The sequence below is a fragment of the Neofelis nebulosa genome, chromosome 2, assembly GCF_028018385.1.
Source record: "Neofelis nebulosa isolate mNeoNeb1 chromosome 2, mNeoNeb1.pri, whole genome shotgun sequence".
NCBI classification, from domain to species: domain Eukaryota; kingdom Metazoa; phylum Chordata; class Mammalia; order Carnivora; family Felidae; genus Neofelis; species Neofelis nebulosa.
In genome coordinates, this window is record NC_080783.1 from 204893204 (window position 1) to 204917180 (window position 23977).

Below are 23977 nucleotides of genomic sequence, written 5' to 3' on the forward strand. Positions count from 1 at the left end.
ATAAAACAACTCGTGTAATGATCTAACTAACGGGGAGCCTGACATATTGTAGGCACTCAGCAGATGTTTAGTATCCTCCTATGAAGAGGTATAAATGTTAGGCTCCACCCATCGCCCCCTGCCAAGAAAGAAAACAGGTTGCTGGCTTTCATTTTAGCGGGGGAGAAAAAGGATATAAAAGCGTATATGCTAAATAAGCAACCGTGCAAACTAACAAAAGGCCTTTGGCCTGGGCAACGTGCTGCTGGGTCTGGGCTCAGGACAGGACTCCGTGCCCAAATCTGCCCCCGCCCCGGAATCCGGGCCCATTACTCAGCGGGCCACCGTGCAGCTCCGGCTGCCTCTGCACGATACGGGACCCACCCTCCCAACCTGTTTCGCGGGCTGCGAGGGCCAGCGGGCGCCAGGCGACAGCAGGTGTGGCGGCCCCTTTAAGCAGCAAAGCTCGTGTTGCAATCGCAGCCTTGGGGACCGGTCCTTTCCGGGGGGTGGAGCCTGTGCGTGGTGCGGCGACCAACCAAAGCGCGGCATTTTCCGCGGGAGATCCGAATTTCGCGGCACGCAGTTTGGCGCTAAAAAAAAAAGGAGAAAAAAAAAAGAGGCACAGAAAGGCTCGGGGACTAGAGAGCCAGGCGCGAAGGAGTCGGTGCAACCGCGCCCCCCACCCCCTCGCCGGTCCGAGCGCATCGCCTCTCCGCCTAGCCCCCGGCGACCCCGGAGACCCCTCCCGCGAGCTAGCCGGACCCCAAGCGCCGAGGCCTTTCTGGGGCGCGGGGCCGTCCGGGTCGCCGCCGCCCTCGGGGCGGCACAGCCCCTGGCCGTGTCGCCGCCGCCGCCGCCGCGGGGCGATCTCTAAGCGGGGATCTCCAAGCGCTGCTCTGCTCGGCCGCGGGCCAGGAGGGGAGGGTCCGGCCTTGCCCCACAGGCGTCCATTGGCGGCTTCCCCCGGCCTCCGCGCCATGCCTCCGGCCGAGTGAGCCTCCCCGGGCTCCGGAGCCCGCAGGTGCCTGAGGGCGCGCCAGGCCCGGTTGGGGAGGGGGCGCTGTGCTCGCCATGCTGCGAGGGCCCCGGGCCCTGGCTCCAGCCGCCGGGCCGCCCTCGAAGGGACTGCCCGCGATGAGCCCTACAGAGCTGTGGCCGCCCGGTCTCAGCAGCCCCCAGCTCTGCCCGGCCACCACCACCTACTACACCTCGCTGTACCCGCAGACTGTGCCTCCCACTGCGGCGCCCGGCACCTGCCTCGACGCCACCCCCCACGGACCGGAGGGCCAAGCTGTGCGATGCGTGCCGGCTGGCCGGCTGCCGGTAATGCTGGGGACCTCCCCACCGCCACCCACCGCTTCTCCTTGTGCTTTTGCGGGTGTGGGAAAGGAGGGAGGGGCGCCTGGGACCCAGTTTGAGTGAAGCAGGTCGAGTTGGGGAGGGAAATGAGAGCTTTCGGCTTCCAGAACAACCCACTGCCCTGCATACCTGAGCAGAAGAGCCCTTCATTTTCGGACTTGGGATGAAATAACCTCATCTATTGGAGTGGAGTGGAATGAGCACTGGAGTGGGATTGTGGAGACCCAACCCACCACCCCCAGTGCACCGTGTGACCTTGGGGAAGTCCACGGGGGCAACACTGCCACCATTCATTCATTGCTGGATCCAGAAACTCCTACCGGGCATCTGGTATTGTCCAGGTTCAGGGCTTGACCTAAGGACAGTGGGGACTTTAAAAAAAAACAGGGCAAGGGTGGGGGCTGTGTTTCAGGTCCAGTCTGCCTTGGACAGACTCCAAATTTCCCATACAGCCAACTCTTTCCCAGTTATCTGCCCTAGGTCTCCCCCCAGGCCCAGCCTTCCCTCCCAGCCAGCCAGTAGCAGGTGCAACTTGAGGGCAGCCCCTTGGGTTTCCTATTCAGATTGTTCCTTTCTCAAGCCCCAGGCCACTGCCAGGGAGGGCCCAAAGTGTGGCACCGGGTACAGGGTGTGTTTTGTGGGAGTGGAATTCCTGGAGCCCTTGAGAAGGGAAACAATCATAGGGTGGGGGTAGGTGGGGTGGGAAAAGCCCTGGGGGTACTGGGGGGGGGTGGGGAACCTGGTTTCTGGTCCTGACTGCCACTAATTCAGTGGGGCCTTGCATCAGTCTTGGCACCAGTCTGGGCTTACATTTCCCTTGCTTGAAAACGCATGTGTATATGGGGTAGCTGGGCTAACTCATCTGAGGTCACTTCCAGCTCCAGGTCCTGGGTTTTGGAAACAGGCTCCAGGGAGGGGAAATGGGGGTGCTGTAGGCTTACTTAGTGGTGAGTGGTGAATAAGTTCAGGCACAGAGCTAAGACCACCCCACCCACACTGCCATAGAGACATCTGCTCAGACCTGTGTCGGTGAGCAGGCACGGACCCCCAGCCCTCCCTGTCAGTGGCTACCACTCCCTGCTACTGAAATTGTGCTTTGCCCATCCTCAAGGCTTTGAACCTTTCAGAGCCCCTTCCTGTGATTTCTAACTAGGAGGAAGGAGGCAGGGGTGTTACTCCCATTTTGTAGGCCAAGCAGCCAAAGATAACTTGACACCAGCTATCTATCTTATGTTCAGCATTACCCTGTGAAGTAGAAGGTATTAGTAGCCCCAGGGAGAAACTGAGGCACAGAGTGGGGATGTGATCTGTCCAAGGTCATTCAGGGGGATGTATGACCAAGGCTGGTGATCATTGGGTCTCTTCTCTGCAGCCTTAACTTTCCCTAGTGCAGCCTGACCTAGGAGCTGGGTACCCCTGGGGGAGGGGGCTCTGTGGCGGGCGCAGTCTCTTCTGGCCAGCTGCTTTCAGGCGCTCAGGCGGAGTTTCAGTGGCTGAGTTTCAGTAACAGCTGTGGTTTTGAACTGCTTCCCTCCCAGAGGAGCCCGAGTGCATCTGTCTGTAGCTCCCTCCCAGAGGGGCTCAGTGATCACAGCAAGAATGGCCCTCTTTTACTGAACGCCTCTCGTGTGCCAGGCACTGCTTGGCACTCTCCGCGTTGTTATCTTGGCCAAGATGCCTGGGATGAGGCATCTCACAGATGAGGAAACTGAGCAGAGACGTGAAGTCACTTGTCCAAGTCACAAGCCAAGAAGTGGGAGAGTCTCCTTGCATCAGACTGCCCTAAAGGCCTGCCGGGCCCAGAGCCCCCTCTCCTGTCGGATGCCCCATGGCCCCCTGCCTGTGGGCAGGCTTGGCCCCCTGCTTACTCATTTTACCAGGGTGTGACCTGGAAGAGCTCCAAACCCAACCCTGGGTGTGGCCGCTTGTTTTGTGGCCGGGTTGCAAAGTGCAGGGTGAGCAGGATTTGTTGAGGAGCTGCTGTTTAAAAGGACCTCAGGGGTGGCAACCAAGTTCAATGGCAGAACGAAGCCCTGAGCCCTGGTCTCCTCACTTCCTGTCCAGGGCTCTTTCCAGCACCCTCTGGGGAAGGCTTGCGGTGCTCCTCCGTGGCGTCCCTCCTCCGGCCGGGCACATCACGCTGTTCTGTCTCATTCCCGCGGGAATCCGTGAAGAGGGTGGGGTTCTGTGCACAGTTCTCCTTCCTTTTAATTTGTCTACGTTTTCCAAATTCCCTCTGAGAGCCATGACAGCAAACGGACATTTTAAGGAACAACCATGCAAGCCAGGTCAGAGGAGGAGATGTAGGGTACCGAGTGGCAGAGCTGGGATCTGGAACGCTTGTTCCTACCCCCGCCGTCTAAATGAGGACTTGGGGCTTGGGAGAACCCTGGCTCCGGCCCGTGTGTGCCCTCCGGCAAGTCAGCTCCCCTCCTTCGAGCCCCAGCTTCCTCACCTCGCTGCCCATGGTGGGGTTGTGCCAGGTGGTCTCGGACCCTCTCACTTCCGGGGCCGCCTGAGGAAGGAGCTTCGCTTTTGTCCTTTGGGGTTGGCAGGGGAGCTCGGATCCTGATCAGGCCTTTAGGAAACAACTGAAGGGGCTGTCTACGAGGGTCCAGGTTAGAGCCAGGCTGGCCTTTGCCCTTGGCACATCTCCGTCTCTTTCCAGCTTACCTCTGAACTGTCTTTCTCCTTGCTGGTGCCCCTCGTGCTTTAGTGATAGCCGCTTCCTTGTGCGAGCGAAGCGCTTTGCTGCATTGTTGCTGAACCCCCAGCCGCGGGGGAGCAGATTATCCCCATTTTACAGGTGGGGCTCAAGAGGTCGACTGTCTTGATGAGCTCACCCAGCTGAGACGGGGGGAGGCCTGGATGGGAACCCAGATGGGTCTGACTCCAAGGTTTGTGCTCAGGGCCCCCTTGGCCCTCATCTTCCTGGGCTTGTCCTCTGCCGCCTCTGTTCTGCAGGCTCAGGCCCATCTATGGGCTGACTTTTCTCTGGGCAGTGCCCCAAGGTGTCAGGGAGATGTCCTTGGATGAGGGACATTTTGCTGCTTAGGAACACTTGGAGTATAGCATAAGGGTGAGGGAGAGTAAGAGAAGGGAGGGAACTGGTGTGGGTGTATAAAATAATGGGGGCAGGTGGGCACAGCCGGGCCTTGGCTCAAATTCCAGCAAATTCCGGGGGGGATGTGTGTGGGACAGAGCTGAGGCAGCCTGGTATGTGGCTTTGGCGTCAGACAATCCCGGGTTCAAACTCTGGCTCTGCCCTTTGTCTGTGTGACCGTGGGCGTGTGTCTCACCCTCTCTGAGCCTCCATTTCTCGTCTGCCAAGAGGGATTGCCAACACTGATGTTGCAGAACCGATGAGCACGTGATAGGCCCAGTGCAGGTACTCTGTTCAAGGTCCTTCCTTCCTTCTCCCCACCTTGTAGGTGGTGAGATTCTTCCTCAAGTGTTCTGTGAACTCAGCAGGGCCTGGCTCCTGTTGGGTGGGGGAGGTGGATGGGGTTGGGGAGACTCTGGGCTGCCCCACCTTTGCCTCAGGTAGAACTCAGCTTGGCTTCCCTTCCCCTCCTTGCTCTTGGCATTCCTTCTTGAGGGTGCTGGGATGGACAACCTCAATCAGGATTGATAAAGGCCTTGGAGCTCACCAGGTCCTGCTTACTTCAGCTGTTAAGTGGGGGTTGGTGGTGCTGGGGAGACTCAGTGAGGTGATGAAGGTTGGGGCCCAGCCCAGGGCATGTGGAAGGTCTCAGTGAGTGACTGGGCCTTTCTCTAGAGACAAGATGGGTTACATTCCCTAGGATCTAGGATCTCACCAGCTGAAAGGTTAGAAAAAGAATATCCCAGAGAGACTTCAAGAGGAAGGAGCAGGGAAGTGTTTGGATCGCGTCCAGGTCTGGGTAGGGGTGGAAGAGAGTGGCATCGTATCCAGGCTCCTCAAACCCGGGAGCAGGTCTCCTGAAATCAGTCCGGGAAGGCTTCCTGGAGGAGGCAGGAGCGGGGAGGGAAACTGACAGCAGGAAGAGCTGTCACCACCTCCGACACCTGTCAGCCCAGCTGTGCTCAGCAGCAGTTAGTCTCAGCCCTGCCGAGCATGACCTCACTGTCAAAGGTTAAAATAGGCTTCTCTGTCCTGACCAGCTTAGAGGTGTCTGGGCGGTTGGGGGGAGAGGGAGAGGAAGGAAATGGGTTCAGTGGCCCCCAGAAGGGTGTGTCAAGGAAGAGGCCAAGCCTGGATTTCAGAGAGGGGACTCTGCATTTTCTGAACACCTACTGTGTCTGAGTCACAGGGTGAGCACTTTGCAGGAGTTAGCTCCTCTATTCCTTGTAATCATCCCTCAAGGTAGGTGATTTCTGCCTCATTTTACCAAGGAGGAAACTGAGGCTCCTAGATGCAGAGTACATCCCCAAGTCACACACAGACACAGTGAGTCCCTGAAGGAGCCGGGAGATTCAAGTCCAAGCTGGCTTATGCCCCCGTGCCCTAGTGCCCTAGCCCTGCCCCTGCCCAGCCCTAACCAGGAGAGAGGCCCCTTCCGGGCCAGTGCAGCTTCTGGGCCTAATTGGGGCCTGGTGGCAGTGGGGTGGAGAAGAGCAGACGGGTCTGTGGTTTGATTTCCCCAGCAGGTGTTTCCCAAGCTTGGCGGGAACAGGCAGGGGGAGCAGGGGGACCTCAGCTGTTCGTCCTTGAGAAGCAGGGGAAGGATTCATTGTCTGCCCCTCTCAGCAAAGAATGGCAAATGGAGTCTATTCAGGAGGCCCTGGGGCCCTTGAGCCGGAGCCCAAACATGGGGGTGGGGAATGTTTGCTCTGCTTCCCGATGTGGGCACCTCCCTGGGGTGTGGCACTGAGCCAGGAAGTCCCCTGGGCCTGGGCGGATGCCCAGCCCCACCCTGATAAGGGCCAGCTGTGGGGCTGTGATGGGCACCAGGGCAGGCTGGGCCAGCTGCTTTTGCACTTGGTGAGGCGGGAGGCTCTCCCCAGCCTGGTGTGGTTTAGGTCCTACCCACTCCTTCCTCCCCGCATCATCCTCTGGGCATGGTGCCAGAAGTGACCTTGGGGCCTGTTATTAAGGAACCCCGGGCTCTCGGCTGGACTGGCTTCCATAGTCTTCAAGAGCATGGACCTCAGAATGGGAGCGTTGTGTGCTCTTCAGAAAATAGGACTCCCTGCGGCACCTGGCTGGCTCAGTCTGTGGAGCATGTGACGTGACTTGATCTCAGCGTTTTGGGTTCGAGCCCCATGTTGGGTGTAGAGATTACTTAAATAATAAAATCTAAAAAAAAAAAAAAAAAAGGTAAAGAAAAAAAATAGGATTTCCTTCCCATGAAAGCTCACTTTTTGAGCCCCTCCTATTTCCTCACCAAGTGCAATGATGTTTTCACCAGGACTGGTGGTAAACTGAGGCACAGAAAGTAGCTGCTGGTGGCCTCCATGCTTTGGCCCCAACTTGGGGAAAGGCTGAAGGAAGAATGATTCTCAAACCCTGTCTCTTTCTCCTCTCTCCAAGGCCAAAAGGAAGCTGGACCTGGAGGGGATCGGGAAGCCAGCAGTCCCTGAATTCCGGACCCCCAAGGGGAAGTGCATTAGACTGGACGGCCTCCCCAGCCCCAAAAGTAAGCCTTGCCGATTGGGCATCTAAGGGCGGGCCCCGGATGGGGGATGGGTAAGGGCAGAGGGCAGCAGCCCTGCCCGAATCATCAGGAGTGATATTTGTAGCACACTTCCCAGTTTACAAAGTAGTTTCCTCTGGGTTGTGTCACGGGACCCTGCCAGTAGGTAGCTCTGTCCCCCTCTCAATGATGAGGCAACTTGAGACACAGAGCTTGAGCGACTTACCCAAGGTCACACTGCTGGTGAGTGGGGTCAGGACTCAAAGCCAAGCTAGCACTGCTTCTCCCACACTGCACACCGCTCTCGTGACCTGAACGTGGTGACCAGCGTTTTACTTGGGAGCTTACTATTAAAAAAAAAAATTACATTTCCTGCAGTCTGATCTTTTCTAAAAGAGAGAATCCAGGGTGTTTCTCCCACATGCAGAGGGCTAAATGAATGACTCAAAGGGAAGTGAAACTTGGGTTGGTCTAACCCGCGTGGCCTCAGAGATTTTTAAGATCCAGGGGCTGCCCGGGTGGTGCCTTCCTAAAGTTAAGCTGCAGGGAATTTCTGCCTCTGCCTGCTGGTATTTTCAGTCAATATCCTGGTTCCAGCTGGAGTTTTAGAAATTATGTTAGAGAGGAACAGTAATTTGGGGGGGTGGGGTCAGAGACCCAATGAAGAAGTTATGTGACCAGGTGGGAAACATGAGGGGCAGGAATTTGGGGATCTTGGGGCACCTGGGTAGTTCAGTCGGTTAAGCGTCAGGTGTCCAACTTTGGCTCAGGTCATGATCTCATGGTTCATGGGTTCGAGCTCTGCATCGGGCTCTGTGCTGACAGCTCAGAGCCCATAGGCTGCTGCGGACTCTGTGTCTCCCTCTCTCTCTCTCTGCCCCTCTCCTGTCCACTCTCTCTCTCTCTCTCTCCCTTTCTTTCTCAGAAAAATGAATAAATAAACATTAAAATTTTTTTTAATGAAAAAAAAAAAAAGGAATTTGGGAGTCTGGACAAGGTTCTGCCCTGATCTAATCACTCCTCTTGTGAGCGTTAGTTGTCTCATCTATAAAATGAAACACATTGAGATCAGGAATAGCAATAAAGTTTGCTCTCCCTTTGATTGGTAGAGGCTGCCGGGATCATTTTATTGAAAGGTACTAAGTGCACTGATCAGTCAGCGATGTCTGTCAAGGGTGCAAAACCTGACAAAAACAGCCTGTGTGCCAAATGCTTGCCATCTGTGTGTTAGGGGATTCTAAAGTCCCCTTCCGGAGGAATCTGAGACTCTCTAAAACTCAGTTTCCAAAACTAGTTTGGCCACTAGCTTGCTATATGACTTGCAAGTCACTAAATTTGCAGAAGTCTTCTTGTGGTTTAAGATGCTGCAGCTGAGATGTGGTCTTGGGACATCCACCTCATTAAGAAAGGATCTTTTTTCATGCGCCTGCCCAGTGTGATAGTATAGGGCTGATTCCTTTCAGATAATCATTGGGCTGCACATGGAAAGAAAAAGCAAATCTATACAAATGTTCTCGAATCTCAGCCCGTTATTCTCTCCCTACCGTAATCCTCGATTCCTGACCTAGCTGGCAGGATAGGGTGATGGTTAAGAAGGAAGACTGCAGCCGGACTGCCCAGATTTAAATCAGCTTTGTCACTTTCTAGCCGACTGAGCTGAGCAAGTTCCTTCACCTGTCCGTTCTGAAGTGTACTCACCCGTAAGATGGGATGCCTCTCAGGCAACAGCCTGAGAGGGTGTTGCAAGGATTAAATTTGTGGTATATGGAAAGTTGCTTAGAACGGTGACCAACACACGATAACTATTTGTTGGTGTTGATGGAGGTGGTGTTTCTAGGGCTGCCCTAAGCTATAATGGAAAGGGGCTGTGAACTAGGAGTTAGGATGCTTGGTTTCCAGTCGCGCCCCTGCCCCTGCGAGACCTCAGACAAGTCACGTGTCCTCTTTAGGCATCAGGGTCCCTGCCTGGATGGTGGTGGCGAACGACCTCCTGCCTCACAGTGCTCTGTAAACTGGAGAGGGGTTGCTCCAGCCCTCATGCGAAGGGTGGTACTTAACGGGTCCAGATCAAAGGATGAGGTTGTGACTGGGCCCCTTTCCTCTTAGCCCCCAAGTCCCCTGGAGAGAAGACTCGGTATGACACGTCGCTGGGGCTCCTCACCAAGAAGTTCATTTACCTCTTGAGCGAGTCCAAGGATGGCGTCCTGGACCTGAACTGGGCGGCTGAGGTACTGGACGTGCAGAAGCGGCGCATCTATGACATCACCAACGTGCTGGAGGGCATCCAGCTCATCCGTAAGAAGGCCAAGAACAACATCCAGTGGGTGTGAGTGCCTGGGCTGGGGCTGATGGCACCAGTGGGTGCACGTGCTGTGGGTGGAGGTGCGGGGTGCACGGTATGCAGTGGGTGTGTCGGGGCTGGAGCTCAGGGCGGCGTCCGAGAGGCTCACGTACCTGCCGGGAGCAGAGCCAATGTATTTAAGAGGGAGGTGGAAGGACAGATGTATATGCTGGGAATATACTGGGAAAGCAGGTTGGGGCAGCGTGGAGAATGATTTCTAGGACACACAAAGGCCCAAGAGAGGACCCAGATCCTCTTGAGTTGGGATCCCAAAGATTCCCCTCTTCCAGCTTAGGAAAGTCCCCTGGGAGCTGGGCTGTAGCAACCCACACTCCTTGCAGCTCTGAGGTAGGAGTCCGCCAGGCTCCTTTCCTCCCACAGAGAGCAGAGCGGGCCTGCAGCCCCTGGCGCGACCCTGAGGGAACCCAGGCAAGGCGTTTGGGGGAGGCGGGGGGTGGCATAGGCATTGACAGCCCCCCAAAGTGGGGTGAGGCTTGATTTGTTTCTTTTCCCTAGCCCAACCCTCAGACCTCAAGTTCCAGTTCCTAGCAGCTCCCCGGGAGCTAGGCAGGGCCCCTGATCTGCACAACCCAGGGGGCGCCGTTGTAGACCGTGTGAGTGGCCCCATCCTGGGGTTTTGCACCGCCCGTTTAGGCCCGCACAGCCGCCCTGGGGTTGGGGCTCCTGGATGTGCGCTGAGACTGACACTGGGGGACTGCTCTGTTCCCAGAGGCAGGGGAATGTTTGAAGACCCGACCCGACCTGGGAAGCGGCAGCAGCTGGGGCAGGAGCTGAAGGAGCTGATGAGCACGGAGCAGGCCTTGGACCAGCTCATCCAGACCTGCTCTCTGAACTTCAAGCACCTGACCGAGGACAAGGCCAACAAGAGATATCCTGTTGGGTGGGGGGAAGAGGTCAGGGAGCAGGGCCTTATCGGAGTTGAGGCAGCACCTCCCTGCAAGGCCTAACTCAGCCTCGGGGGCTGGCATATCTGTTTCTTCCTTCTTTGGTGGCCTGTCCTCACGAGCCTATCGAAGTTACTCTCCTTATAAAAGTAAGTCCAGTTTCTTAAATCTGGAAAATGGAGAAAAGAACTAGGTGCCCCCTTAATGTAGCCATTGTTTCTTAACTATACATACACAAGGGCACGGGTTATTAAATGTAGCGTGTGCCTGCTATACATAACTTTAAAAATATTTTTTTAACATTTATTTTCAAGAGACAGACAGAGTGCGAGTGGGGGAGGGGCAGAGAGAGAGGGAGACACAGAATCCCAGGCAAGCTCCGGACTCTGAGCCGTCAGCACAGAGCCCGATGTGGGGCTCGAACCCACCAACAGCGAGATCATGACCTGAGCTGAAGTTGGGCACCTAACTGACCTAGCCACCCAGGCGCCCCTACATAACTTTTTTTTTTAAGTATTTATTTTTGAGAGGGGCAGAGAGAGAGGGAAAGAGAGAGAGAGAGAGAATCCTAAGCAGGCTCCATACAGCCAGCAAGGGGCCCGATGTGGGGCTCAAACTCACGAATCGCAAGATCATGACCTGAGCTGAAGTCTGACACTTAACTGACTGAACCACCCAGGTGCCCCATATGTAACATTTTATATCCTGCTTTCTATCACCATAGACCGTTTTTATGTTGTTACAAATCCTTCCTAACTATTTGCTTGATCCATGAACTTGTTGCTATTGGACCATTTTTTGCCAAACAGCAGTCTCATAGGATTTAACCTCATGTTCAGGATGATTTGAGAATGTCCTACTCAGACCACATTCTGGTTTGTTAAGGCCTAGAGTCAACACTTAGATTGATTTGAGATTTCTGCTTTTATAAAGCAGCATTGTGATGAATATTTTTGTAGAGAGAACATTTTCCTATATTTTTTACTTATTTCCTTAGGTTGGATTCCTAGGACTGACACTATAAGCATGGGCTTTGCTAAGGCTTTTCATACACTTTTCCCAATCAGATGGTTCTACCATCTAATTGGTCTTTGGATCTGACTTTGTGTTTTTGGAAGGATTCTAGGCATAAAGAAATAAGATGGAGCCCTCCTGTCTCAGAGCTAATGATACAGTCTGAGATGAAGTCTTTACATAAAAAACCGTTATGAGGCAGCATTAAGAAATGGTGTATACTCCTGTTTGTTTTCTTTCTTTTTTTTTTTTTTTAAATTTTTTTTTTCAACATTTTTTATTTATTTTTGGGACAGAGAGAGACAGAGCATGAACGGGGGAGGGGCAGAGAGAGAGGGAGACACAGAATCGGAAACAGGCTCCAGGCTCCGAGCCATCAGCCCAGAGCCCGACGCGGGGCTCGAACTCGCGGACCGCGAGATCGTGACCTGGCTGAAGTCGGACGCCTAACCGACTGCGCCACCCAGGCGCCCCTGTTTTCTTTTTTTAATTTTTATTATTTTTTTTAACATTAATTTATTTTTGAGACAGGGAGAGACAGAGCATGAACGTGGGAGGGTCAGAGAGAGGAAGACACAGAATCTGAAACAGGCTCCAGGCTCTGAGCTGTCAGCACAGAGCCTGACGCGGGGCTTGAATTCACGGACCACGAGATCATGGCCTGAGCCGAAGTCGGCCGCTTAACCGACTGAGCCACCCAGGCGCCCCTCCCGTTTGTTTTCAAAAGGGATGCGGGGTAGCCTATGATTGTACAAGAACAGGTTATGGTGTTTGGTTATTTCTAAGCTGTAGACGGACCGAGAAAGAGATGTCCAGAGGCTTAGGCTGGCAGGCCGGGGGTTTGAATTGTGACCAGCTACTTCTCTTGACTCTCCTGCCCCTACACTGGCCTATGTGACTTACCAGGACATCCGTGCTGTTGGAAGCTTCAAGGAGCAGACAGTGATCGTTGTCAAGGCCCCTCCTCAGACAAGACTGGAAGTGCCCGACAGGAGCGAGGTGAGAGGGAAGCATTTGGTGGAGAGCAGGGTTAGGAGGGTCCCAGGCTGCTCTGTATGCTCTGTCCCTGGTGCTGCCTGACCCCAAGCTTCCCAGGTCCGTTCTGGTACCCATTACAAGATCAGTGGTCCCCGAGCTGGGGCAGAAATGGCAGAAGCTGGAAAGGGCAACAGGCATCAGATGCTGGCCCGAGAAAATCTCCGTTCCTGGTATCTTTCTGCATCCCATGGCCCCCAACATTTCTGGGCACACGCACACATGTGCCCACACATCGTGGTGTTAGCGCTCACAGTAATCCTTTCCTGCTAACTGTGTTTGGCGAGGTGAAAGACCAGAAATTCTTAATACTTCCTTATGAGGTCCTCTGTGCTTTGACCTCACCAACCTCTTCTCATATGCTGCCCCATGGTGTCTTTGCTTCAGCCACACTGACTTACCTACAGCTTCCCCGCCACACTAAGCTCGTCCCCAGTGTAAGACCTTCACCCAGGCTGTTCCCTCCAGCTGAAATGCTCTTCTCTTTCTCTGCCTGGTTTACTGCTGTTCATCCTACTGGTCTCAACTCAAACATCACTTCTTCAAGGAAGCCTTCCCTGATTACCCCCCCCCCCCCCCCCCAGATTTCATTACTACCTGTGCTTTTCTACCACACTTGACCTCCGTTTGCTGGGTGATTGGTGATTCTGTGGTTGTGTTCTGCTTCACCTATTAGAGTGTAAGCTCCACAGAAGCATGCCGCGCTCCTGTGGTACCCCCCCCAGCCCAGAGCTGGACACATAATAAATGCTCAAGAAATAATTCGTTTAATGGAAGGACATTAAGATAAAGGAGGCCCCACCTCTGTCTTGGAGGAGCTCGGGACCTAGTGAGAAAAAGACCCAAGCAAGCAGTCATCCTGCCATTTATAGACTCCAGGTGCCCAGAGAAAGGACAGTTGGAGGAAGAGTCCATAGATGGCTACAGGTTAATTGGGTCCTAAAGCATGAACAGGAGTTGTCAGGGGAAACGGGTGGGCAGAGGGCAGTGCAGGTGCACCGGGTGGAGACCTAAATGCCTGTCGGAATAGCATGTGTGCAGTTAATCATGGAGGGAAGAAGCAGGGGCGGGAAGGCCAAGTTATCAAGACGCTTTGTTACAAGTAACAGAAGGCCGAGTCCAAATGGCTTAAGTTGGGGGTGGAGGGGACTAAGGGGAAGCAAGTGACAGGTCCAGAGGAAAGACTTGGGGATTGCAGGCAAGGCTAGATGCAGGAGCTCAAACTATGACTTTCAGTTCGCCCCATGCTCTCCATCTTTCTCTGCCATTCTTTATGCTTCCATTAAGGCAGGCTCCCCTTTTCTGGTGGCAAAGCTAGTTTTTATGATAACCACCAGCTTGGTGACCCCAGTGGGAAGGGAGCTTCCGTTTCCCACCAGTCCCGCACGAGTCCTGGGTCCGATGCTCCTGGACTGACCTGAGTCGTGCGCTACCCTGAACCAGTCACCATCACAGTGGCTTTCCCAGCCTGTACCCCAAGCTCACCCATTGGAGTGGGAAAGAGTGCTGTCCCCCCAAAGTACATGAGTTGGAGAGGAGTGACTTCCCAAAGGAAAATCAAGATATTCTCCCTAAAAGAAGGGGACCTGGGGACCAGACAGGCAGCAAGAGCGGATGCCCACCACAGGTCAGACAGGGCAGGCGTCAGCACCAAGCTCAGGAGTTGCGCTGGCTCACGTGGATGGCGGGAGCCGTGGGTGTCCATCCATACACCCCACCCCGACCCATGAGTCAGTGCCCAGCTGCCCAGAGCCATGACTTGGCTTCTCTTCTTCCTCCAGGAGAACCTGCAGATATATCTGAAGAGCACGCAGGGACCTATCGAAGTCTACCTGTGCCCAGAGGAGGTGCAGGAGCCGGACAGTCCGACCAAGGAGCCCTTCCCCTCCCCCTCCCCCCTCGGCCCCATCCCTGACTCCACCCAGCCCAGCAGCAGCACTGACCCTGGGATGACAGAACCCATGGCCTCTCCAGGTAGGACCCTCTGTCCAGAGGGACAGGAGGTGGGGAGAGTAACCAGCCTTCGCGTTTCCTCTTCCATGTCAACATTTGTTGGGCGGTGAAGAGGGGTCCAGTCCTTCTCCACCCTTGTGTGTTTGCACGTCACACTTTATAGAGCTCATGCGTGTTCTTGTCCCAGGGGGGAGGCTAATGCTGCTCTGGGCCAGAGGGGTCCTGGGTCTGAATACCAGCACTTCCAGTTACCAGCGATGTGACCTTGGACAAATCACTTACCCTCTCTTTGCTTCAATTTCCTCATCTGTCAGTTGGGCATAGTAACTAACAGGATCTACTTAATAGGGTGTGAGAATTAGAGGAAATAATATAGGCAAAGCACTTAGAACGGCACCAGGCAGTAACGGCTAACTAGTCTTGTCATTATTACTGTCACTAGGGCTGGTGCCACACTTCCGTGGTGACTACGAGCGACAAAGCCCCTGGCACTCAGTAAGCCCTCAGTGAATGGGAACTACAGATGTTTGAAGGAAGGCTCAACTAAGATTTTTAAAAATTAATTAATTATCTATTTATTTATTTTGAGAGAGAGAGAGAGAAAGCATGAGCAGGGGAGGGGCAGAGAGAGAGAGAGGGAGAGAGAGAATCCCAAGCAGGCTCTGTGCTGTCAGCACAGAGCCTGACATGGGACTCGATCTTACAACCGGGAGATCACGACCTGAGCCGAAATCAGGAGTCACACGCTTAACCAACTGGGCCACCCAGGTGCCCCTGGGAGTTTGGAAAATTAATTAATTATTTTTATCTTTTATTTATTTTATTAATTTTTTGTTATAATTAAGATGTTTAATTTTTCTATTAAAATTTTTTAATGTTTATTTTTGAGAGAGAGAGAGGGAGACACAGAATCCGAAGCAGGCTCCAGGCTCAGAGCTGTCAGCACAGAGCCTGACCTGGGGCTCAAACTCACAAACTGTGAGATCATGACCTGAGCCAAAGTCGGAGACTTAATGGACTGAGCCGCCCAGGCGCACCATGACTAAGATTTTTTTTTTTTTTAATTTTTTTTTCAACGTTTTTTAATTTATTTTTGGGACAGAGAGAGACAGAGCATGAATGGGGGAGGGGCAGAGAGAGAGGGAGACGCAGAATCGGAAACAGGCTCCAGGCTCCGAGCCATCGGCCCAGAGCCCGACGCGGGGCTCGAACTCACGGACCGCGAGATCGTGACCTGGCTGAAGTCGGACGCTTAACCGACTGCGCCACCCAGGCGCCCCTGACTAAGATTTTTTTAAACCATGACTGTATCAGGTACATCTATTATCACGTTACTTTTCACAGCCATTGTTGAGGCAGGTGTTCTTGTCCCCAGTTTAGAGATAAATAAACTGAGGCATAGAGGTGATGTGACTCTCCCCATGTCCTCTCCCAGGCCTCTCCCCACGAGGCTCAGAACAAATCAAGGAAGGGGTTCCTGACTAGAGAGGCTCACCCCTGGCTGGGAGGTCGCTGTACGGCTAAAAAAAGCTGGCTATACCTGACAGGAAGTAGTATGAGTTCAGTCATGAGCAAAGAGGCGGGAGAAGTCCCAGGGAAGGAGTCTGGAAGGAGTAGAAATGGGAGCCCGGGAAGGACCTTCTTCCAGGATGGTTTATGCCCTTTACTGGGATCACACATCAGGTCAGACTGACAGATCCTTTCAGGTTGTGGAGGCCAGTGTTCAACTTTCTGTTTTCTTAGCAGCAGAATTCCCTTAAGTAGAACCCTGGTGTTTAAAGAAGCCAGAGCTCAAGCTGGTCTGACGGAGGAGGCTTGGTGGGGTGTCCACAGAACACAGACATGGATTCCATTTCTTTTTTTTTTTTTAATTTTTTTTAACGTTTATTTATTTTTGAGACAGAGAGAGACAGAGCATGAACAGGGGAGGGGCAGAGAGAGAGGGAGACACAGAATCTGAAACAGGCTCCAGGCTCTGAGCTGTCAGCACAGAGCCCGACGCGGGGCTCGAACTCACGGAGCGTGAGATCATGACCTGAGCCGAAGTCAGACGCTTAACCGACCAAGCCACCCAGGCGCCCCTTCCATTTCTTTAACTCAAGGGTTCACAAACTATTGCCTGCAGGCCAAATCTGGCCTGTTTTTAAGCAGCCCATGAGCTAAGAATTGTTTTCACATTTTTGAAGAGTTGGGGGAGAAGAAGAAAGTGACTGTGTGACAGAGATTGTAAGTGTTCTGCAAATCCTAGAATACCATCCGGTCCTTTACAGAAGTTTGCTGGGCGCTGATATAACTCAGCCCTTCATTTTACACATGAATAAACTGAAGCGCAGAGAGGGCAAGTGACTTCCCGAAAGTCACACAGAGGCAAGTGACTTCCCTAAGGTCACACAGAGGCAAGTGACTTCCCTAAGGTCACACAGAGGTTGGCGGCAGAGCTTGGACAAGAGCCCAGACCCCCAGCTGATCTCTCCTGTGTCCTGGTCTGGTCCGGGGATCCGGGCTTCTCCCGGCACCAGCCATCTCTCCCTCTGGGCACCTCCCAGTGTCTATCTCCCACTCCAGACCTGTGCCCCACCCTGTTCTCTCTCCTCCCTCGCTCTGCTTTCGCACTTCACTGTCAACATGTGTGCATCTCTCCTGAGTTAGAACCACTTTCGCTTCGGATGTCCTCTGAGACTTGGGGCAGAGGCGGGGGACCCTCCAACATAAGCGAGGGCGAGGTTTTTGCCTCAGTTTTACAGATCAGCTGTGCTCCCAGAAGGAGTGGAAGCTGACAAAGCAGTCGGTGGTGGGGCCAGCCCAGAAACCAACCATGCTGGCCACGTGGTCTTTTGGCGACATCCTTGCCGAAGGGAGCAGGGGGGGTTGTTTTCTGGAAGGTATACGTGCCGGCACGCACGCGCATACACACACTCTGCGTTCTGGCCCGAAGCAGAGTCATTTTGAGGTCTGAGCACCAGGGTCCACATCCAAAGAGGAGGCCGCAATGGTCTTGGCAACCAGGTTCTGGCGTCGTGCAGGGAAATCACTAACCCTTTGGGGCCTCGGTTTCCCTCGTCTGTAACGGAAGGGCTTTGGACGGAAGGGCTTCTGGAATGGTCTCTGACATTTCCCCACCTCTGACATTCTGAGGTCAACCTAGATGTAGCTGTAGCACAGGAGATGACTCTGAGAGACTCGGGCTTGAGTCTGCACCTCACCTGCTGTGACTTGGTGACTGTAGGCGAGTCACTGTGGCCCCTTGGAGCCCCCCGTTCTCACGTCTCTAAAAACTGGGACGCTTAAAACTCCCTCACGATTCCTGGACGGTTTACAGAAAGTGACACAGCGTGAATGCGATTTTTGAAAAAGCTTATACGAACCGGGCGCCTACTCTGTGCGGTTTGGAGATAGAGGAGTGAGTCTGAGCCATCGGAGTGCGCGGAGGCCCAGATGTAAGGAACGGCTCCCTCTGGGGGGGTGATAACTGTGCAGGAGACCAAGGCCCAGCGGAGGCTTTCACGCACGTTGTCTCGTTCCTGCTCAGCACGGCAGCGAGCTGGAGCCTTATTCTTCCTCTCGACGAAAACGGGGGCTTCACCGGTGGGGTGGGCGGGGCTGGGGTCCGAGCCCAGGTCCTCCCCCTCCTCCCGAACCAGGCCTTTTACTAGAACACCTCCCTGCAGGCCTCTGCAACACGCTAAAAAGTACTCCATTTTTTTTTTCCATTCAGATATGTTTAATTGACTTCTTTGAGCCTCAGTTTCCTCATCTGTAAATAGGGGTCACAATATTGTCTCCTTCGGGGCCACCTGAGTGTCCGAGGAGGTCAAACACACCTCTTCCTGGGAGCCCAGCCAGCCAGGGTAAGCCCTTGGTAAAGCACAGTTCTTCTTACCATTGACCAGGGCAGCACTCAGACAAGCTGCCCTCTACTTGCACTTATCATTGAATCCTCTCAACAACCCTGGGAGGTGGGTATAATCATCCCCATTTTAGAGGTGAAGAAACAGGCTCATGCACATTAAGTCGCTTGCCCATAGACACAGGATCAGGCAGGATGACAAACCAGCACAGCTGTATTTTCCAAGGAATGCGTGGTTGGGGGTTAAGTCATGGCTCAAACGGAGATTCTGGGTATCAGGATATCTTTGGGGGGTGGGGTGGGTTCTGGTGCCCTATTCCTCATCCCTGTGTAAGAAGTCACCTTTTTGCCTCTAGGTGGAAATGCACCTGGTGTGCTGGAAAATAGCTGGGGCCAGTGTGGCTGGAGAGGCTGAGTGTGAGTGGAGCGAGGCTGGGACAGAGGGAGTAGAAAGGCAGGCAGGGGCCAGATCACGCAGAGCCTTCTTGGCACTGGTTGAACTTGGATTTCATTCCCAGCCATTTAAAAAAAAAATTTTTTTTTAATGCTTACTTATTTATTTTGAGAGAGAGAAAGGAGAGCGGGAGGGGCAGAGAGAGAGAGAGAGAGAGAGAGAGAGAGAGAAAGAATCCCAAGCAGGCTATGTGCTACCAGTGTGGAGTCCGATGTGGGACTTGAATTTAGAAACCATGAGACCGTGACCTGAGCTGAAATCAAGAGTTGGACGTTTAAGCAACTGAGCCATCCAGGCGCTCCAATTCCCATTAAAAAAAATTTTTTTTTAAATTTTTATTCATTTTTGAGAGAGAGAGAGAGAGCACGAGCTGGCGAGGGGCAAAGAGAGAAGAGGGAGACACAGAATCCCAAGCAGGCTCTGGGCTCCGAGCTGTCAGCGCAGAGACCGATCTGGGGCTCGAACCCACAAACTGTGAGATCATGACCTAAGCCAAAGTTGGACACTTAACCGACTGAGCCTGCCAGGCGCCCCACCCCCCACCCCCTCCGCCAGCCCTTTTTAAGCTAGAACACAGACTTCAAGGGTCGAGGCAAGCTGACTGGTAAGGAGGCCCCGTGGAACTGGCAGAATTCATTCAGTTGTGGAAATGAGCCATCTCGCTGCCGGGCTGGGTGCTAGGGAAATGGCGGGACTGCGTGCAACTCTTGGGCCTTTTGGCTTAGGCAGCTGAGTGGGTGGTGGTCCATTCACTGAGGGGGGAAGACCAGGAGTGTTTGGTTTTGACGTGCTAAGTTCTGGGGTACCTCGGTTCTCTAAGCAGAGGCGTTGCAGGAGCCGAGAGCTCGGGGGCGAAGTCTGTGCCAGACGCGTCCACTGGGAGCGGGATTGAAAGCCAAGGGGCAGCTGTGGTCACCCGAGGAGATGTGCAGCCAGAGAGGGGAGTCTGAGGCTGGAGCCCTGGGGCACTGAGGGCTTAGAAGTTAGGAAGAGGAGGATACAGAGCAAAGGGGACAGGAGAAGTAGCCAAGGAGGTAAGAAGAAAACCAGGAGACTCTAGTCTATTAGAGCCAAGTGAAGAGGTGTTTCCAGAAGGGTGTGAATAACGGCACCAGATTCTGCTGGAAGGTCAAATAAGATGAGGCCAAGAACTGACCATTGGTTCGGCAACGTGAGGTCACTGGTTCAGTGGCGTGGTGGGGACAGACCTCAGTGGAAGAGTGAAGAGTGGCAGGCAGGTAGAGGATACATTTGGAGGGGGTAGAGGGTAAGCACAGGCAATTGCTGAGAAATTTTGCTATGAAAAGGAGCGATAAGCTGGGCTGGGAATTGGAGAGAGTCATGAGGCCGGGGAGGCTGCTTTTTAAAGATAGGAGTCATTAGCATGTCTGTGTGATGATGGGAATGATCTGGGAGAGAGAGAGAGAGAGAGGGAGAGATTGGTGATGCAAGAAACAGAGAATGTGGTTTCAGGGGCCAGGAACTTGATGGTGAGAGGGGGTAGGGGTGTTTGGGTTTTGTTTTTGGTTTTGTAAGATTTTTATTTTTAAGTAATCTCTACACCCAACGCGGGGCTCGAACTTTTAACACCAAGATCGAGAGTCAAGGGTCGCGTACTCTACCGACTGAGCCAGCCAGGAGCCCTGAGAGGGTGGGGTTTCGAGAGCTGGAGATCCCATCTCCTCGGAGAGGAGGGGAGGGAGGGTAGGAAAATGAGGGCAGTGGCTAGAGCGGCACCAGGAAGGTACACAGGGAGAAGGGCGCACGGTCGTCCAGAGGACGGGAGGGCTGTTCTTGTGCTCCGAGGTCTGACCAGACTCTTTGGGGCAACAGGCCCGGGTATGACCTTTGTCTCTTTGTCTCCAGGACCAGCGCTGACTCCCCAGCAGGCCCTGCAGCTGCCAGCGCCTCCGCCACCACCACTGCCACTTGTGCCCCTGGAGGCCACCGACAGCATGTTGGAGCTGCCACACCCACTTCTGCAGCAGACCGAGGACCAGTTCCTGTCCCCCACCCTGCCGTGCAGCTCCCCCCTGATCAGCTTCTCCCCGCCTTTGGACCAGGACGACTACCTGTGGGGCCTGGACGGGGGCGAGGGCATCAGCGACCTCTTCGACTCCTATGACCTCGGGGACCTGCTGATTAACTGAGTGGCCCTGCCTGCCCCCGGCAGCCCGCCCCTGTCTCTACCTCCTCACAGACTGGCGGGCCCTCTGCCCACACAGGGACGTGGGACACAAGGTGCCGTCCTCAGGGTACGGGGGTCTCCTTTTCTCCTTTCTTACCCCTAGCCGGCCGAAGCTGTCTCGGGGGGCCATGTAGGGGATTCAGGTGAGGAGCGTATCAGAGGTTGGGTCCCCTCCTTCCTAATGGAAGCTGAGCCCGGAAGGCCCATCCGGCTTCTGACCTCTGACCTCTCATGCGAAGAGCCACAGGTGAGGCAACCAGGTCCAGGGAAAGGGCCCCGGCCCCCCCGCCTTTTGAGGGGGAATTAGGACCCTGAATTTATCAAGAAGCACTTAATGCCTTTGTATTTATTTCAGGTTGAGTTTTGTTTGTTTGTCTTCCCTGAGTTTTTAGCAGGGAGATCATTCCAGTTTCTAGTAAGACTTCTCAAGACAGGCCCGGAGCTGTCCACCGTCCAAGGGCAAGCCAGGGCTTCCAGAGCCCCAGGCCAACTCCCCAGTTTCCCCACATCAGTGGGCTGGGTCTCTGGGGGGCCGTCCCGTCTGCTAGAACACTACTTACACTTAGGGCTCGTGATTCTAGTACGTGGTGGCCTGGCATCTCCAGCTGAGGCGCCAGCCTTGGATTCCTGGTCTCCTCTGTCCCAGAGATGGCGGCAGGGAGCCACCCCAGGGTAGGCGGCATCGAGGCTCCAGTTCTGGAAACCTACTTCCTATGGAATCCCCTACCTCTCCCTCGGGACGTGAAAATCAACCTTGCAGGGAGTCGGCACAGAAGAGCTCCCGGGGAAACACGGACAGGGACGTGGAAGGCGCCGAGGGCACCCTTCCTCTATTTTTGCCTCTCGCTTGGGACAGGTGCTGTCTTGCAGTGAGGACCTGGGAGGGAGTGGCAGCCCCCCCAAAGAGACAGGTGGGATGAAAACAAGAAAATGCCAGAAAGCACCCCCTCTGGTAGCTGCTGGTATAGTCTCCCCCTTCCCTGGAAGGATTTTTTTGTTTCTTGGAGGCAGTCATTCTCTAAGGACCTCCTCTCCCCACCAGCTCTCACACAGAAAGACCTCCCTCTCTCCGCCACGCCCCCCCCCCCCCCAGCCAAGGACAGAGGTGACCAGGACTTGGTGGCCTTTTGCCTCCTTTTGTCACAGGAATGCCGAAGGGCTGACAGGAAGCAGTCTTAAGTGCACACCAGACCTTGGCAGCTAGTGGGGCGATGGGTGTACGTTAACTCTTCAGGCGTAGGGTCCTGAGAAGGTCTCTTGCCCTCCTCTCTCCTCCCCCTCCCCCCCCCCCCCCCGCCCCGGAATGGCTTGACCATCCCAAGGTGTCTCTGGAGCCCGCTTGGGTGTGGGGGGATCAGCTCTCCTCCCCACCCAACCTGGGGTGGGGCTGCTCTGGGCTGAACCAAGGCTGTGCCCTCTGGAGAGAGGCAGCCAGGGACGGTGGTCTGAAAGGGCCACCACCCACCCTCAGGGAGCTAGGTTTCCTCAGGGGCTCAGCTGGGCAGCACTTTTGTTTTTCTTTTTTTGAGTTTGTAGCATTAAGTTGGTTTTAAATATGAAGTTGGCCTCACGGGATTGCTCTCGAGCTGACCAGAAGCTGGCATCTGAAGTTTGGGAGGTAGACTTGTTCGGACATGGGGGTCTGATGGGAGCTAAGGCCCACGTGGGGACAGTCTTGCCTTGTCGTTTTCTCAACTTCCCGGGCCCCTAACTGCCCTCTCAGGAGTGGTCAACAGGTCACAGATGCCTCGTGCTGTGAACAGGGCTAATTTTGTATGCTTTGCAGAAGCTCCCCAGATACTCACAGGGGGCTCGTCAGAAGCCTGTCTCAAAGCCCAGTATGTCCAGAGTCAAGGGACTACCTTGGCCCTTGGGCAGGGGGAGGGAGTGTTGCATGGAATCTGGTTGGGGGCATGTGGGGCCAGAGATTGAGATCTCTGGGCTGCCATTTAGCCGTGCCCCATCTCTGAAGACAGAGACGTTTGACTTCCATGCCTTTGGCTCTGTCTAGAGTGTTCTCCTGGAATTAAAGCAGACAAAGGGGAGAAGAGGCTTGCAGGACCCACCGGGAATGAGTTTAATGGCAAAGTCTGGCCAGAATTCAAGCTCATTCCCCAAATTCCCAGCCATAGTGCTGGACAGACGGGCTGCCCCTTGGGCCCATGGCCTGTACCCTGAGCAGCTGCCCCTGTCCTGTGCTATCCCCTCCATACCCTGCCTGGCCCCCGGGGCTGGACCGCCTAGGCCAAGCCTCCGGCTAGGGGCAGGGGAGTTGGGAGGGACACATGCCCATGCCTGTTTCTTGCCAGTGACACTTGAAACCTCTCGAGTTCCGTCAGGTGCTTTAAGAATGCATTTTGGCTGGAATTTCCTTTAGGGGCCACATGTAAACTTGAGACCTAGCCTCTTTCTGAGATATGTTATTGCTGTCAGGATGTTTCCCCAGCTCCATCAGCAGCCCACAAGTCACCTGTGTCCCCAGGGGCACCAAAGGTTCGGGGGCTCCAGGGAACTCGGTAGCATTAAGTTGTGCGGTAGAGTTGGAGATTCAAAGAGATTTCTTAAAACCAGGGACATGCTCCCATGTCCCTTCCCATGAAAAGTGTTCATTAGATCAGTGTGGTGTCCCTTCTCCACAGCAGTGCTGTGGTTGGACTGGTGTAGCTGTGGGGGGTGGTGAAGCTCAGAAAGCTGGTTCTGGGATGGTTTTGACTTTCCTTTCTCTCCCCAAGTTTTCTCAGCCTCAGTTCTGCACAGCCTGTAGTTTTCAGTGAAATCGTTTGGGTGTTCGCACATCTGAGCATCGTGTGGCTTTAGTGCATTTGAAGTGAAAGCCTTTTGGGGTTGTTTGCAAACAGCTTTCTGGTTCTCATCATGTCCCAGGGTCCCCACCTCATCCTGGGATACCATTCTCCCACGAGGACCCTTGGTGACCAGAAGCCCAGCCAGCCTGCTGGCTCCTGGGTGAGTGAAGAAGCCTTGAATATGGCACGTGTGTCTCGAGGGTAATTAGGCCCAAGAGAACTCGGTCCCCATGCTGGGACTCTGTACAGGTCACTTCCCTCTGGTCTGGTTTTTCCCTGGGTCCTGCCTTGATGAGCACCATGTAAACCTCCTTGTGTTGTGATAATTGGGCATTAAATGGCAACTCTGGACACCTTGATTCTTGTGTTTTCTGAAGGTCATTACCAAGTGTGAGTCTGGGGACTATCCTGACCACCTGGCTGATTTCTCCCCAGAAGCAGCCTCCCTTTCCCACATTGGCTTATTACCATGCCTGAAAT

General features: G+C 54.3%; 1 protein-coding gene across 1 annotated transcript; it reads left to right on the plus strand.

Annotated features, from left to right (window-relative positions):
- Positions 1-600: 600 nt before the first annotated feature.
- On the plus strand, positions 601-23856 carry E2F2 (E2F transcription factor 2). Its single transcript, XM_058718672.1, has 7 exons — positions 601-1305; positions 6854-6959; positions 9063-9282; positions 10028-10186; positions 12101-12215; positions 14033-14225; positions 20372-23856. Exons 1-7 carry the CDS (start codon positions 1054-1056, stop codon positions 20653-20655), a joined length of 1329 nt encoding a protein of 442 aa, XP_058574655.1. The 5' UTR covers positions 601-1053; the 3' UTR covers positions 20656-23856.
- Positions 23857-23977: the final 121 nt, after the last annotated feature.